This window comes from Heteronotia binoei, chromosome 1 (assembly GCF_032191835.1).
Source record: "Heteronotia binoei isolate CCM8104 ecotype False Entrance Well chromosome 1, APGP_CSIRO_Hbin_v1, whole genome shotgun sequence".
Classification (NCBI taxonomy): domain Eukaryota; kingdom Metazoa; phylum Chordata; class Lepidosauria; order Squamata; family Gekkonidae; genus Heteronotia; species Heteronotia binoei.
Window position 1 is genome coordinate 138,419,848 of NC_083223.1, and position 16,357 is coordinate 138,436,204.

General features: G+C 43.5%; 1 protein-coding gene across 10 annotated transcripts in view; it reads left to right on the forward strand.

Annotated features, from left to right (window-relative positions):
* ARID1B (AT-rich interaction domain 1B) overlaps positions 1-16,357 on the forward strand; it is a 670,312-nt gene that overhangs the window by 341,152 nt on the left and 312,803 nt on the right. For 7 of the 10 annotated variants that reach the window (XM_060241209.1, XM_060241219.1, XM_060241263.1 and 4 more), the window contains exon 5: positions 7,851-7,892. The exons of the other annotated variants lie outside the window; for them this stretch is intronic. In XM_060241209.1, coding sequence (XP_060097192.1) covers positions 7,851-7,892 — 42 coding nt within the window. The remainder of the gene's footprint in view (positions 1-7,850; positions 7,893-16,357) is intronic. 10 annotated transcript variants of the gene reach the window in all.

The following is a 16,357-nucleotide window of genomic DNA, read 5'->3' on the forward strand; positions in this document are numbered from 1 at the left end:
AAATACATTATTTAACTAGATCTTTATTAAGGGTTGCCAGGTCCTTACCTCTCAGCACAGCAGAAGGAGGGAGCCTTCTAGGAGGGACTCTGCCCCCAAACACAGAAATGATGTCATCACATTGGGGACATTGCATGGGGATGCTTTGGTTTTAGGACAAAAATCTCTTTTAAAATTGTCCTCTAACTATAGAGCTGTGCTTTCAAACCAGAATGTCCCCAGTGTGATGATGTCACTTCTGTGGAATATCATCATGTCAGGGATGTCACACAGGGAGGTTGTTGTTTGGGGGTAAGGTTTCCCCCTGCTGGCCAGCAGCAGGGAGAAGCCCCCAAAAGTGGGGGATTCCCCGCTTGGACCTGGGGGCTGGCAGCTGTACCCTTATTCCTGATCCTTTAAGTTTTCAATTAAGTCATCTTAATTTAAATTTGCTCCCCTATTAAAAGTTTGATTTTATATTGTATATTATGTGAAGACTTCATTGGGCTTCTCTTTACCGTGCCAGTCCTCTTAGTCCACAAAGTCAGAAAAGCCAGGTACCCATGCACACAAGTGTCCCTGTGTGTTCTGTAAACTATATTTTACTGCCTGCTAACCACAAGCCCCTCTGGGAAAGGCTGTTGCCTAGTTTCCTGAAACACAGGGCATGGTACCATGTTGGGTATCAGTGCTCAGAAGGTGGCCTGTCAAAGAGCCACATTTCTCTCCTGAGCTACTGAGTATCACTGTACTAAACATTCTTTGAATCAGATGTTCAGATTCCCTTAACATTTGAAACTCAATTGAATTCTTAATTTTAACTTTGAAATTTGCATTTTGATAGTGGAAAGCACATTTAGATCGAACATTTTGAAGTCCTGATTGAACAGTGCAACTCTTTTCTATACAGCCTCTATCTCTCTCTCTTTCTCTTTTGAATAATATAATGGAATACTCAGGCAGGCCTGGCACTAGGGGTTCTGCTACTTGAGGCAGACCCCTGTGCCGCACCCCTCCCACAAGCTCTCTTTAGGGACGTCATCATGCAGGGCAGTGAGTGGAGGATGAGAGAGCAGTGGGCGGCGCAGAAGAGTGCTGCTGCGCTGCCACGTTCCCCCTGCACTACACTCTCCAAAGAGCATAGTGCACTGTGCAGCGCTTCTCCAATCCTGCCTTCAAGGCAGGCTTGGAGGAGCGCTCTGCATGGGTGAGTGGAGTAAGGGGGCACCTGGTGGTGCCTCCAGGCAGCGTAACGCCCACTGACTCCCATGTGCCAGTCCTTGGAATACTGTTTGTAATAGAATGCAATATATAGGCATAGATTTTTTTTTCAGACATAACATATTTAAGAACAACATATAGCAATTGTTACCTTTGTCAAAGATTTCAGGTTTTCACGGCTGGTAACATCATTAGGGTTTGTAGACTCTTTTGGGATCAAGTGCCGTGTTCTACTGGAGAAAGTTTTCCTTCCAGACGTTTCGTTCCTTCCAGACGTTTCGTTTCGTTCTCAGCTGCGGAGAACATCCTCAGTGGCGTTGCAGCCGGAGCAGGCGCTCAGACTTTCTTGGCTGCTGGAAGGAAAACTTTCTCCAGTAGAACATGGCACTTGATCCCGAAAGAGTCTACAAACCCTAATGTTACCTTTGTCCTTGAGGGGAGGCAGATGGCCATCATAAAGTTAACTTTCCCTCAATTAGAAAAGATTCTCTTACACACTTACCTCATATGTTGACATACTTATTGCTAAAACTGTTGTTTCCCCTTAACTGGATCCATACAGTTTACCCTGCGCCCTTGGCTTAGTTTCCCTGCTTTGTCTCAAAATGTCTGCATCATATTATATGTTAATTTGCTTTTTTTCCTCAATCTTGTCTATAAGTTTGAATGCTTTTTTCCCCATTTCATTGTATCTGAAGAAGTGTGTGTGTACACACGACAGCTTATACCTCAAATAAAACTGTTGGTCTTAAAGGTGCTACTGGATTCTACCTTTATTTTGTGGCTTCAGACCAACACAGCTGCCCACCTGGATCTATAGTGCAATTGAAAATTAATCTACTTATTTTTTTTCTGTAATGAAAGTTCAGAGTGATCTGTTTAAACATGGGATAGTGCAAAAGAGCTCTTACCAGTTAGCAATTTTAGCTGTTACTACAATGTATAATGAGAAGCATGGAGCAAGTCAGTACTTCTGTAGTTAACCATACAGATAACAGACTATCATAACATCAATTTCTTTGTTCCAAAATCTAAAGGTGCTCCAGCCTGATCTAGAGCTGGGGCATGTAATAACAGCATATAAAAACAGATAGTGTTATAGCGTTATATGAAAATTCCTCCCCCCTCGCCCCCCCCCCAGTTTGTGAACATCTCTGCCTGAAGAAAATATTAGTTCAGAGACTTACATATTATGCAGACTGTTAATAGCTAATTGGCATGTTTCCAGCTCTGTGGTACCAATGCAGCTAGTAATAGCCTTTATTTAGTGATAGTTACTTTCTAGTCATAGTCAGATTCGCTTTCCACTTTGATCAGCAATAAACACATGAAAAAAATCAGAGAGGGTGCCCTTATGCTTGCTTCTAACAGTCTACTAATGAACTGTTTTGAAGTACCCTTCTGTCTCCGCTAGAGGGGGAATCCTTCCAGGCAAGGCTGAAAAATCTTAAGAAAAGCAGTTTCTGCAGTCCTTGCATGATGCTGTAACCTTGCTTGAGTTCCAGGCAGAGCTTATTCTTTGTGACATTATGGCTATGTACTTTCACAGATCCTAAAGCATCCTATGCAAGAGTAAATAATCAAATTGTATAGAAGATGCTGTGTATGTTAACGTGGGACAAAATTCTTCTGTATTGATAAAGGTAGAAAGTTGGTATTTTATTTGACTGTCCTTGACATAAAAATGAAATGTTGTATCACAGAATTGAGTCTAAGCACGTGACAGTATATATAATATTCTGAAGCTATGGAATTGAGCATGGTTAATTGATAATTAGGGCTCTTTTTACAGGCGGCATTGTCAATATATCCTTATTTATCCTCAAGGGATGTAATGCTTTATATAATTTAATACATAAAGCATAATACTTAATCCTAGTTATGCCTGTAATGTGCTTTATAAAAAAAACTTCAGTAGCTTTGGCATGATTCAGACACAACTGTAAAAAAACAGCTTGGGATCCTTGGGTTTGAATGCGTCTTCCTCCTATTCCCTTTCCTTCGTGCCCTTGCATATAGCCAGCAAATGAGTTCCCTTGGTAGAATGGAAGCAATACTACTATCAACTGCAATCTGAGAGCTGGTTTGGTGTATTGGTTAAGAGCAGTGAACTCTAATCTGGGAGAACCAGGTTTGATTCCCCACTACTCTACATGCAGTTGCTGGGTGTTCTTGGATTGTCAACAGTTCTCTCAGAGCTGTTCTCTCAAGGGCAGTTATCTGAGAGTTCTCTCAGACCCATCTACTTCACAGGGTGTCTGATGTGGGGATCAATGCTCCCTCTAAGCTGTGGAGTCTTGTGAGCAAAAATTATACTTTGTGAGCTACTGCCGTTAAAGTTATGAGCTACTGCATAAACTGGTTTGCTCTTGGACGTGAGCTGGAGGCCAAAAAACCTTTGCGTTAGCTCACACTAACTCAGCTTAGAACAGGGGTGTCAAACAGGTGGCCTGCAGTCCAGATGTGGCCCCCATAGGGCTCCTGTCAGACCCATAAGCAACTGGCTGTTGTCTGCTTTTCTCCCTCTCTCTTGCTTCCTTCTGCATCACAGCTTGCTTTGCCAGGCTGCACAGGAGCTATAGAGCAAGAGAGCTTGCTTTGCCAGGCTCTCTCAGTCACATAGCAGAGCTACTGAGCCAAGCCTTTCTTCCTTCCATTGGCTGAGGCTCCTCCTTCTCCCTCCCTTATCCTCATCCTCTGACCCAGTTCCCTCCATTGCATGGGAGAAATAACAATGCACCTTTAAGACCAATGAAGTTTTATTTAGGTATGAGCTTTTTGCCTTACTACAGAGAGAGAGAGAGTTTGTTTTGTTGGGCTGTTATTCCAGGGCTCCCCTGAGCACAACTGGGTTCCCATCTGTTTTTTCATTATATTCATGCCCTCAATATCCAGGCTTTCTCAGTAGGAAAGTAATGTGAACTATTTAGATGAGGAATAACAACAAGCCAGTGAGGTGGATTAGACCGAGAGCATGTGTTCACCCAGCAAATTCCCTTTGCAGACTAGGAATTCTGAATTTAGACTTCTGATATACTAGGCTGATGTTGACCACGGTATATCGCTGTCTCTCTATTATTGCAGTGCCACATAGGAGTCTCTGGAGAAGACTCTAGTTTTGTAGACAAACATAGCCCTCAGTCTGTGTCATGGTGCCATCACATGTTCTTGACTAGCACACAAAGCAACTTATATATAAAAGCTCGCAATGCCCAGCCATTTCATGTTTTCTTCTGAGTCTAGGATGATCAATCCCCAGTTGGAGGCATGGAATCCTCCAGTTTGGAGGCCCTCCTCCGATTTCAGTGTCATCAGAAAGTGGGGGGAGGGAAATGTCGGCTGGACACTTATACTCTTAAGTTTCAAAAAGATTGGACCAGGGGTCCAATTCTATGTGTCCCAAAAGACGGTGCCCCATTGTTCATTATTTCCAAATGCAGGAAAGGCATTTCAGAGGTGTGCAGACCCTTTAAATGTGACGACCAGAACTCCCTTTGGAGTTCAGTTGTGCTTGCCACACCCTCCACCCCCAAAGTCTCCTGGCTCCACCCTCCAAAGTACCCAGATATTTCTTGAGTCAGACCTGGCAACCCTACTCAAAGCATTGATCATGAAATTTCTGTAATAAAAATCAATAAATCACAAGTAGGTTTGCAGTTTACAGATTTGCAGCAATCAAAAGTAGGTTTGCTACAGATACACACTTGAACAGTAAAGATAGCTACTTATATAGCTACTTATATAAAAAAGCTCTCAGTGCATAGCTCTTTAATGTTTTCTTTTGAGTCATAGGCTCAAAGCTTGAACAGGGTACTGAAGGCTACAGCACAGTCATTGTCTCCAGATTTTGATGCAGTAATTTTGATGCAAGATTTTGATGCAGTAATTCAAAGCAAGAGGTGTCAGTTATCAGAGACAAAATATTGCAAGAGTGCTAATGCTTTAAGCATGTTTTAAGTTTTTAAAAATCTTTCATTGTGTTTGTCTGTGTCCTTTGTAAAGTTTATATCTCCATCACCTGCCATTACATTTTATGACACATGTGCCCTGGCCCTACAAAGTCTCATTTATGTCAGATCTGTCCCTCATAACAAATGAGTTCAACACCTCTGGGTTACAGGGAACACTAGTGGAGAGAGAAAGGGAAGGGAAAGGGAGAGAAAGGGAAGGAGATTATAAGCCTCTCTGAGTGAAGGGTGTTGTACAAATCCAGTCTCTTCTTCTATGCATCTGTAAATAGCACTGTAAGTAGTTTTTTTTTTTTAGTCCATTTTTTAAAAACTGCCTTTCCTCAGCAGCTTGCTTCCTGTGTGTTCCTTGGGGACCTCCATTCATTGTTTATGGGTGTTCATCTGTGCCACCTGTTTTGGTGTATGGTTTCCCCCCCCCCCCCCCCCCCAGGATCTGGTAGACTCTGAAGTATTTGTTGTCATGCATATCCTTTTCTCCACACTTCACACAGGCAATGTCTCCCTTTGTATGTTCTAAGTCTGCCCAATTGGGCCAGGGGTTTTTATTGTGTTTTGGTACACAGAGGCTGGGTACAAACTGGCAGCTTTGGGTGCACCGAAAGCATCTCAAATCAGGCTAGTTCAAGATGGAATGGCTGAATCCCGACCAGATGCTCCCGCACAAGTAGCCCATTTCCCATGTGGGAGGCGCTTTGGCACAATCAGAGGGCTGTTGCACACCATTGCCTTGGCATGGTTTGGGTTTCTTTTTTTCCATACATTTTTAGTGGCCATGAGCATATGCGCTCCTGTGCACATGCGCTCATGTCCTCTGGGCAGTTTTTAAAAAAAGAATAGGTGAGCACCTAGAGCAGATTGGTGGGTTCACACCGCCAGTCCACCTTGCTTGCGTGCTTCCACGTTCAGATGCCTAGAAAGGTAAATGGTGTGCTGCAGATGAATTTTCTACCACTTTCCAAGTGGTAGCTCTTTAAGCTGCTTCAGAAACGCTGGAGGATGGGGTAAGGTCAGGAGCCAGATGTGTGGCAGATGTGCTCGTTTGCACTTGATTTTTTAATCCATCTGTGAGCCATCCCTGTGCCTGCTTTAACTGCCTGTCTGGACTCAGCTAATGACTGGCTGCAGATAGAGCTGTGTTATTGAACACAATGGTGGTCAGTTTTTCCCCACTCTCATGGAGTTCAAAAACATATGCTGGGTAGAGCAAAGATTGCAGGAATGGAAACTATTGCCTAAACCCCACTCTGCACTTGGTGCTGCTCATGCAGGGCCGGCTCGCCCACTAGACAAAACTAGGCAGAGAGGCAGGGGGTAGAAAATTGGTCTCTGCCCCCCCTCTCGGTGCCCCAGGCAAGCACTTAGCTTGCCTCCCTCCCCCCCCCCCGCTGCTGCTGCAGCTGCCGCTAGCCCCCCATGCTGCTGCCACTGGCCGCCCACTCCCTCTGGCGAAGTGTCCCGCCCGCCCAAACTCCCCTGGTGCTAAAAGTAGCGGTGCTCCACTCGCTCCCTTCCCCCTGCTCGCCAGCTAAAAGTAAGCTTTGCTGGCTTCACAGCTCATGCCTGCGTGTTTTGTCTCTTAACAGAACACGCAGGCGCGGACTGCGGAGCCAGCAAAGCTTACTTTTAGCCGGTGAGCAGGGGGAAGGGAGCGAGCGGAGCGCCACCGCTTTTAGCAGCAGTGGGCAGGCGAGTGGAGCACCAGGGGGTGGGTGGGACACCTCACAGGGGCGGGGCGCCGGAACGCGGCATTAGAGCCAGTTCCGGCATTGCAATTGACACATGGGGAAGGGAGAGAGGGGGCACAAAGCCATGGGGGCTGCTTGGGGGGGGGCGGCCAGGCAACAAGTCTGCCTAGGGCACCCCAAGGCGTTGGGCCAGCCCTGTGCTCATGTTTGGCTCCTTTGGCACACCTGCCCCGGCACTAAGTGTGGCTCTTGCAGGACATTTCTTTCAGTTTAGCTTTATTAGTGTTTTCTAGTTTGCAGTCTCTTTGGTTACTCTAGAGTGGTGCTCAGTGTAATAGTATGCATGTGTGCACATACAATGTAAGTACACTGAGCATCAATCTAGAGTAATCAAAGAGACTGCAAACTAGAAAAACACTAATAAAGCTAAACTGAAAGAAATTCTCTGCCGGAGCCATACTCAGTGCCGAGACAGCTGATCATTTCACCTGAATATCAACATATTTTATGTGGCATTGTTATGTATTATTTTACTTATTACAGTTTTAAGTAAACTAGGAAGAAAACTAGTTTTGAATGCCCTCCAGAGGTTTCCTATAAAACTCCCTGCCCTTCTGGTATGCTTAACCAAGGGCCTTCTCTGCACCCAAAAGGTGTAGCTTGCCTTCTTTGGGCAGGTTATTGGGTGAACAGAGTCTAGTTCTCATACAATAAAATGAAAATAATATGTATTTTTTTGTGTGCTGCTTTCTATCATCCAGCAAGAATGCAAACTTTTGTATCTCCTCTTAAACAAAAGAAGCTTTATTGGCTCTTGCAGAAAGCATATTTAGTTTATAGTTATACTGTCCATTCTGTATCTGGACCTCTAGTGTTATCAGATCACAAAGTATATTCTATTCTTGGATATGTTTTCTCCAAGGATTCTTGTGTTGTGGTCAGGAGATCTTTTAAGTGGCTATCTTTGAAATGATATTTCTCCTTATAATTTCAGGTTGAAGTCTTGGCCTCGGAGGATGCTTCATTTGGACTCAAGGTCTGTAGTTGATGAAGTTTTGATTTCCTAGGTGTTATCAGTTTAGGATGGCTAATTTGACTTTGCATAAATGTTTTTTTTAACCTGGGTATTTTATTTATCTTTGATTCATGTTCGCCAGTTAAAATCACTTCTTGGGCTTAAAACTATGGTGATGGTATTTCAGAGAGTTTGGCATTATTGCTGCATTTTCTAAATAAAATTTTTGCTTAGGGGAGTCAGGTTGAAAAAGCAGAAGGCTACCAGGAACAGAAGGATAGCAGGTTTTAATGTGATATTTTACAGTGTTGATTTTGTTCTGGATTCTGCTAACGTGAATGTTGCAATTTATGTACAGATAGTCATTGCTAGTTTGGATAGGGTCGGATTTTTGGCTAGTTTTTAAATTCTCATTTTCAATTTGTGGAATTTTGGTTGTTTTCCGGATCTTGTTGGGACTCTAGGTATGCTTTTATAAAATTTAACATTGACTTAATTAGTTTGTGAAGCGATGGCTAATACACCTTATGGTATTGTTCTCATTTCTTGAGCATAGCTAGCAACAGATGATCCTAGGCTAGGCAGATTGTGTGTAGGCTATATAGCAAGCTAGTGAGAAGAGAATAGCTAAGGGGAGGGGAATAGGGATCTTTGAACATGAGGCTAAATCATTAGTTTCCTACAGTTGACTATCCATATGGTATGATACCTCTGAAAAGCATAGCAGTGGTATAATCACCAAAGGTGGAACAATCAGGAAGAGAATTTTTCAAAATATAAAAGGAAGAACTGTGCTAAGAATTAACTCTAGGGGGAAAAACAACATCCAAATTAACACTTTAAAAGTTACTAAATATTTATGACAGCATGATTTACTGTTGTTCCCTTATTATGTTGTGATACCTGATAAACTGATTTAAAATAAATTATTAAAAATAAATAGAGCTCCAAGTGTTATTTGAAGAATTTAACATATGGTATTCAGCATTTTTCATTTAATACGCAGCATGCATACAGAACATTTACTAAATATTTAATAAACCTGGAGGGTCAGCTCTCACAAACTCATCTCCATAATCCTTCATGCTAGCTGAGTAAACAGAAGTATTATTGAAGATTATTGTAGCCAGTAGCTCTCACTGCCTGACCCGTTCTGGTAAAGCTATGCTATATATTTTGGCAATGTTGCAATCTGGTAACAATGTTATTCCTGATTTAGACAGGACACAGAGTGATAGACACTCAAATAAATGTTCTGTTTGTGCTGCATCACATTTAAGTGCACCCAGAACATATTTTGGGCCATGCACGTTTAGCATTCTATCAATTAGCAGGACATTATTCTGGCATGTACCTGTGTTTTAGATATATTTATGCATGACAGGCATTCATAGAGTGCTTACGTTGGTTTGTCCAGGACCTGTCTCATGTACAAAGTGTGTTTTAGTATCATTTTTTTGTATATTGCAAGCTGACATTTCTTTAGCTCTGCCAACTGTTTTCAATGGGTGTTTTCCCCTAAGATTTTTACTTCAGTATTTCAAACCCTATATGGTCACTAAGTGGATGATTGTTTCAGTGAAATTTTACAACATCATCCTTAGGCTTTTTTTGTGCTGTATGTAATACTTGTAATTTAAGCCTACGTTTCTCAGTCTTCATGAAATCAACATCCCTCCGCCCTCACATACAACATTCTAAGTGTATGATCTACAAACTACTGCACTGTTACTTCTCTTCCTCAGAATAAGCCCCATTGTGCTGGGCTTGTCAGTTGTTGGTACTGGTACTGAGGGAAAGGGATGAGTGTGAATGTACCACAGCAGTCTCTGAGTTACTGTCAACATGGAACAGAAGTCTGTAAGTGAGCTATTAGCAAAAAAAAAGTACAGATGGAACACTGTCTAAGTCAGTGATGCTCTATATCAGGGGTGTCAAACACACTGTTTGGGGGCCAAATCAGGCCCCCGGAGGGCTCCTGTCAGGCCCCTGAGCAACTGGCTGTCATCTGCTTCATTCTCCCTATAACTTGCTTCCTTCTGCATAACAGCTTGCTTTGCAAGGCCTGCTCAATTGCACAGAAACTACAGAACAAGACCTCTATTTTCTTCGTTGGCTGAGGCTCCTCCCTTGGGGAGGAATAGCTTGCTTTGCCAGGCTCTCTCAATCACACAGCAGAGCTACTGAGCCAAGCCTCTCTTCCTTCTATTGACTGAGGCTCCTTCCCCCTCCCCCCCAGTCCCTGGGGAAGGAAGGAAAGAGCCAAAGCTTCCTTTGCCCAGTTCCTTGGATCCTGTGGGAGAAATACAAAGAAAGCACATTTAAGACCAATGAGTGCTAATGTTTTAAGCATGTTTTAATTTATTAAAAATAATATATTTGTGTTTGTCTGTGTTCTTTATAAAATTTATTTCTCTGCTTCCTAATCTTAAATAGGGACACACATGGCCCAGCCCAACATGGCTTGGCCCAGTCAGACAAAGCCCAGCCCAACAAGGTCTCTTATGTCAGATCCATCCCTCATAATAAATGACTTCTGCACTCCTGCTCTATATTCTTGGTGCTTGGGGGGCAACAGTTTGTTTCTGGAGTTCTGACTCCACCGGTTGCCTTCCTGACAGCACCTGGTTTTTGTTCGCTGTGTGATACAGAAAGTTGGACTGGATAGGTCATTGGCCTGATCAAACATGGCCATGACTGTAACATTATCTCCCCCTCCCCCAATAAGAGCCATTTCTGGACTCAGGTTTAATGCCAATTGCACTTTTTCTTTCTCTCCCATGTGCATATCACTTCTGCCCACCCACTATTCCTTTACTTCTGTTTACAATCAGTCTCCCAGTTACTCTGTCTGAATTACTGGAGATAACCAGGCCTATTTTATTAAGAGACCTGTGAATACATGCTTCCCTCAATAAACCCATTTGCAACTCAGACTTTGGGAAACCTTGCTTTGTCTCACCACAGGTCTATTACTGGTTTATTTTCAGTCAAGCATGCAAAATTCTCAACCATGCCCTCTGAAAAACTCCATCATGTTAAGAAAAATTAGAATCCCTTGGTAATACAGATTTTGAAGGTTCAAACTGTATGGCACTTATTATGCTTGTTTTTTTAATCTTAGCAACTGCATACTTTGTTTCCATAAAAGTGACTTAATTTTGCCTTCTGTACCCCCAAAAGAGAAATATAAATACAGGCGAATTAGTATTACTAAATATCACATTAAGAAACCTGTGTTTGTAATCATGATGAATGGGTATAAATGCATGTGTGTGATGGAGAAGCAGTTTCAGTTATGAAATTTCCAGTGTTGATTATAAAAAAGCAACTGACTATGCATTCTGCTTAAACTATTAAAAATATTTTACAGAAATGACCAGAAACTTGCAGTTATAGAAATATATAAATTCAAGATTTTAAGCTATGAGTTTACAAGCTAATTTTTCATCTTTAAATGTGAAATGTCATATCTGTTTTAAGTCATTCTTGGAACAGATTTTCAGCCAGTGGAGAAATAACTGGTTATACCCAAAATAATCGTACATAACAGTGAAGCAGAAGAGAAAATAATTGTATAGATAAAGTGTTTGTAGTTGGGGATGACAGCTGGTCCTAAGCTGTTCTATATGGCATCCATGTGGGGATAATGTTGTCGATGCTCTTAGAGCCCAAGAGGGTGATCCTTAGTGACACAAGAATGAAGGTTGCACACAGTAGTTGTAAAACCACTATATACATTTATTTACACACCAATCACTCTCCACTCTGACAATATGCTCCGCTGCACTCCAACTTCATTAACCCACACACACCAAAGTGTCTTTGTACATTTATACATTGTGCAGCCAATCAGCAACATGCTGTGTCATGCTGACTGTGCTGGCTGATGCAATATCCCTGGCACCCAGCCACCTGCTGTCATCTAGATGATCTAGCCTCCAGCATTAGTTTCACTTTCCAGCATGTGCTATAAGCTGTCACTTCTCTCATATACAAGCGACACCCCTCCTCAGATTATAGGCCTATGCTGCAATATAATACACAATATTCCATATTCATATTGTTCATATTAACGTTAATACATCCAGTTACATTTCTTTCCATATTTACAATTGTCACAGTTCAGTATTTCATTCCCTGAACTTCTTGTGCTAACACACACACATTTCACTCTGCTTGCTAATTACCCTGCAAGCACATTCTTATCAGTTGGCTCATTTCCCAGACTGACCATATCTTATCAGTTGGCTCACTTCCCAGATTGAGCACTCCCCTTATCTTTGCTGGCTCGGTCTGTTAGAACGGTACCGTATAGTTTAGTACAGAGGCACATTCTTTTTCAATACACATTTTACAGCTTTCAGTTTTACATTTTGGTTTCACAGTTACAGTTTGGAATTTCATTTCAGCTTAACAGTTACATTTTTCAGTTACAGCTTAATACACATTTTGGAGCCACTTCTGTGTTGATGTTACATCATTCCTTTTTATCATTCTAGCACATATATTTGCTTACACATTGAACCCTTTTATTTGGTTACTGTTTAAAGCCTCTCCTTCCAGGTTGTTGCTTATGTGTCTCCCGCTTCCTTGGGAGACTTGCCATACAGTAATTCTAGCACACTGGGATAATTTTTAGGTTCATCCTCATATATGTAACCTCCTTCCCCCACATTGGGAGAGGTACCAAAGTTTAAATCCAGTGCACACCTGGGCTCTCCATTAGGCAGATAACCCCCATTGCGCAGATAATGGATTTCATTATCATATCCGTACCTCTTTGGCGGTACTCCTTTATTTTTTCTTGCCGAGACCCTGATTTTACCTGGCTCACCCTTTACAGCCTCAGAGCTCTGCACTTTTACACTGTCTGAACTGCCTGCACCGTCCTCCTCCTGTTTCAGTGAAGCAACCTGCTTACTTTCTGGCTTTTGCCCCTCCTCACTTTTCAGAGACAGCGGCAGTCCAGTTTCCTTGGGCATTTCATTGGCATGTATCTCAGACCAATTATCATCCTCGCAAAACGAGGCAGATCTGCTCAGTTTTATTACATCCTGCCCCTCCACAAATCTGTAGGACTTCATGCCGTTTTGGTAGCCCACAAAGACTAGTTTCCTGGCTTTAGCACCACCTTTTCTCCTTTTGTCTAGAGGAATGTTTACCCATGCCTTAGACCCAAAGATTCTAAGGTAGTCCAGGGTTGGCTTTCTCCCATATAGGACCCTGTAGGGTATATCATTTAGAGCCTCAGTCCACAATCGATTAGAGATATAACAGGACGATTAGAGATATAACAGGTTTTTAAGGCTTCTCCCCAATATGCCAGCTTCAAACCACTATCTTCTAGTAAAGCGTGGCACATATTCTGGAGTAAGGCGGCTCTGCATTCAGCGATCCCGTTTTCCCACGGAGAGGAGACGTTGGCAACCCTGTGTGCTATGCCCTCTTGCCTCAGATAGCTGGCAAAGTCTTTATTTAAGAATTCACCTCCCCGATCCATTTGAATCGCGGCTATCTTGGCATTCAGTTGCTTCTGTACTCTTTTAGCCCAGTACTTGAATGTAGCAAACACATTGCTTTTATGTTTAATAGCATACACCCACGCAAACCTGCTGTGGTCATCGACCAGAACCAAACCAAATATATTTTTAGAAACACTGGGTGCATACGGCCCCACAACGTCTGCATGTATTAACTGGAGCGGTCTCTCTGACACACGTTCACTCTTTTTAGACGATGGAAATGACTTTACTTGGCTTCCTTACAGACATTACAGTCTAGAAATACATTGCATTTATCAACCTTTCCCCCCTGCAATATCTCCAGGGTTTTATTTATAGTATTGTAGCTGGCGTGGCCGAGCCTTCTGTGAATGCACCTGCTGTGTGGTTGTTTATTCCACACCGTCTGTGCCTTCCCCACTGTCTGCACAAGCTCATAAACATTTGCTTTCAAAACACCCTTAGCCAGCCTTTTACCCTTTTTTAAGATTTCACAGCCCTTATCATCAAACATTACTGTGAACCAAGCTGTTGCCAGGACTGAGACACTCAGCAAATTACTCTCTAATTCTGGCACACTCAGCACATTACAGAAAGTATGATTAAGTCCAGGAAAATGGACCGTGCCTTGGCAAAGCACTTCTGCCTCCCGGCCATCAGCTAAGCTTACGTTTTTTTGGTTAGCTGGTTTGCTGTCCTGCAGTTGGTCTTGCTTGCAGCAAAAGATCTGTGTAGCCCCAGAGTCAACAATCCACGGCACACTCTGCAGCCCAGGGCCAGTTCTCACCAGAGTAGCCTGTGGTGTCCTTGATGACTGCTGTCGGCTCTTCCTCTGCTGCTGCTGAGGACATAATAATAATAATAATAATAGATTTTATTTATATCCCGCCCTCCCCGCCTAGGCGGCTCAGGGCGGCTAACAACATTTCACACAATTAACATAAATAGATAAAAGTTTAAATTTAACAATTAAAAGAAATTAAACATAAAAACCAGTTAATTAAGTTAAAATACATAATTCAAATTACATTAAATATATCTGGCAGCAATAAAATTGTTTGGCGCTGGTTCTGCCAGTTTAGATAGTTCCATGATCGTATTATAGATGGCGGTTCTTTATTCTTAGCAACTCAGCAGTCGATATCGGCATAGGCTTGTCTAAAAAGGGCAGTCTTGCAGGCCCTGCGGAACTGGTCAAGGTTCTGCAGGGCCCGCACTTCCTCCGGAAGTTGGTTCCACAGTGCCGGAGCCGCGGCTGAAAAGGCCTGTGTTCTGGTGTTTTGAAGTTTGACCTCTCTCGGCCCAGGGATGGTCACTTTATTTTTACCCATTGACCTCAGTGCCCTCTGGGGTTCATATGGGGAGAGACGGTCCCTTAGGTAGGCTGGTCCTCGGCCATATAGGGCTTTAAAGGTAATAACCAACACTTTGTACTGGACTCGGTAGGTAATTGGCAGCCAGTGCAGTTCGCGCAGCCGCGGCCGTATGTGCTCCCATTTTGAGAGCCCCAATAGTAGCCTGGCCGACGCGTTCTGCACCAGGTGCAACTTCCGGGTCCGGCACAGAGGTAGCCCCAAGTAGAGGGCATTACAGTAGTCCAATCTTGAGGTGACCGTTGCATGGATCTCCTTTGCAAATGCCCGAACTGATTACACAAATAGCAGCGCCTCCTCCGCACTTGCAAGTCTCTTTCCTCCTCCTTGGCCTGCCAGCTGGAAACAGCTCCCACAGACTTCTGCTTGTCCTTGCGGTCAGTCTGCTCCCTCTTGTTTTCCAGCTGCCTTTATTCCTCTGCTAGGAGTTTGCCGGTCACGTAAGGCAAAGTCAGGTTGTCGGCATCTTGCCCTTCAAACGCTATCACCAGCATATCATATCTCTCGTCCAGAGAGCTCAATATTATGTAGACTTTATCTTCCTCAGCACCGCTTTCCCTCTCACCTCTAGCTCTTGGAAACAGATAGACATACCGTCGAGGTGGTCCCTCATCGACTCCCAGGCCAGCATATGTTTCCTGTAGAGCCTCCGAGCAAGGGATATCAGCGAGCCCGCTGACTTCTGCACATACACAGCCTTGAGAACTTCCCAAGCCTCCTTTGCTGTCTGGTGCCCACGGACATGCACCAGCTGGTCGTCTGAGACGCTTAGTATGATAGTGGCTAGAGCCTTTTGGTCCTGAACGGCCTCTGCCGGCGTGGGATCAGCAAGAGGAGCTGACACACAGTCCCAAAGCCCCTCTCTCTTCAGGAAATGCTCTAACCTTAATGACCAGACGTTGTAGTTGGTAGTGGTGAGTTTCTCTACCAGCACGGTAGCTCCTGCTGTAGCCATCCTGCTCAGCCTCCTTCTTTCAGCCACTGCTGGTCTCACCTCCCAGGCAGCCTCTGGAGCAACTCAGCGTCCTTTCTTCACCACCTCTCTCAGGATTTCTAGGCGCAGCGGAAGTGTGCTGGGCCCATAACCCTGTCGATGCGCTTAGAGCCCAAGAGGGTGATCCTTAGTGACGCAAGAATGAAGGTTGCACACAGTAGTTGTAAAACCACTATATACATTTATTTACACACCAGTCACTCTCCACTCCAACAGTATGCTCCGCTGCACTCCAACTTCATTAACCCACACACACCAAAGTGTCTTTGTACATTTATACATTGTGCAGCCAATCAGCAACTTGCTGTGTCATGCTGACTGTGCTGGCTGATGCAATATCCCTGGCACCCAGCCACCTGCTGTCATCTAGATGATCTAGCCTCCAGCATTAGTTTCACTTTCCAGCATGTGCTATAAGCTGTCACTTCTCTCATATACAAGCGGCAAATGTACCCTTACATCTACATTACATATATGAAAAATGTTCATGAAAAGCCCTATAAATGCTGTGGAGCCCACCACATTTCAGATTGGCACGTTAAATTTGGTTAAGGTATGATAGTAACTTGTGGTTTACTGCTATATGTGTGAGCTTTTGTGTCGTGGGCTCACGCT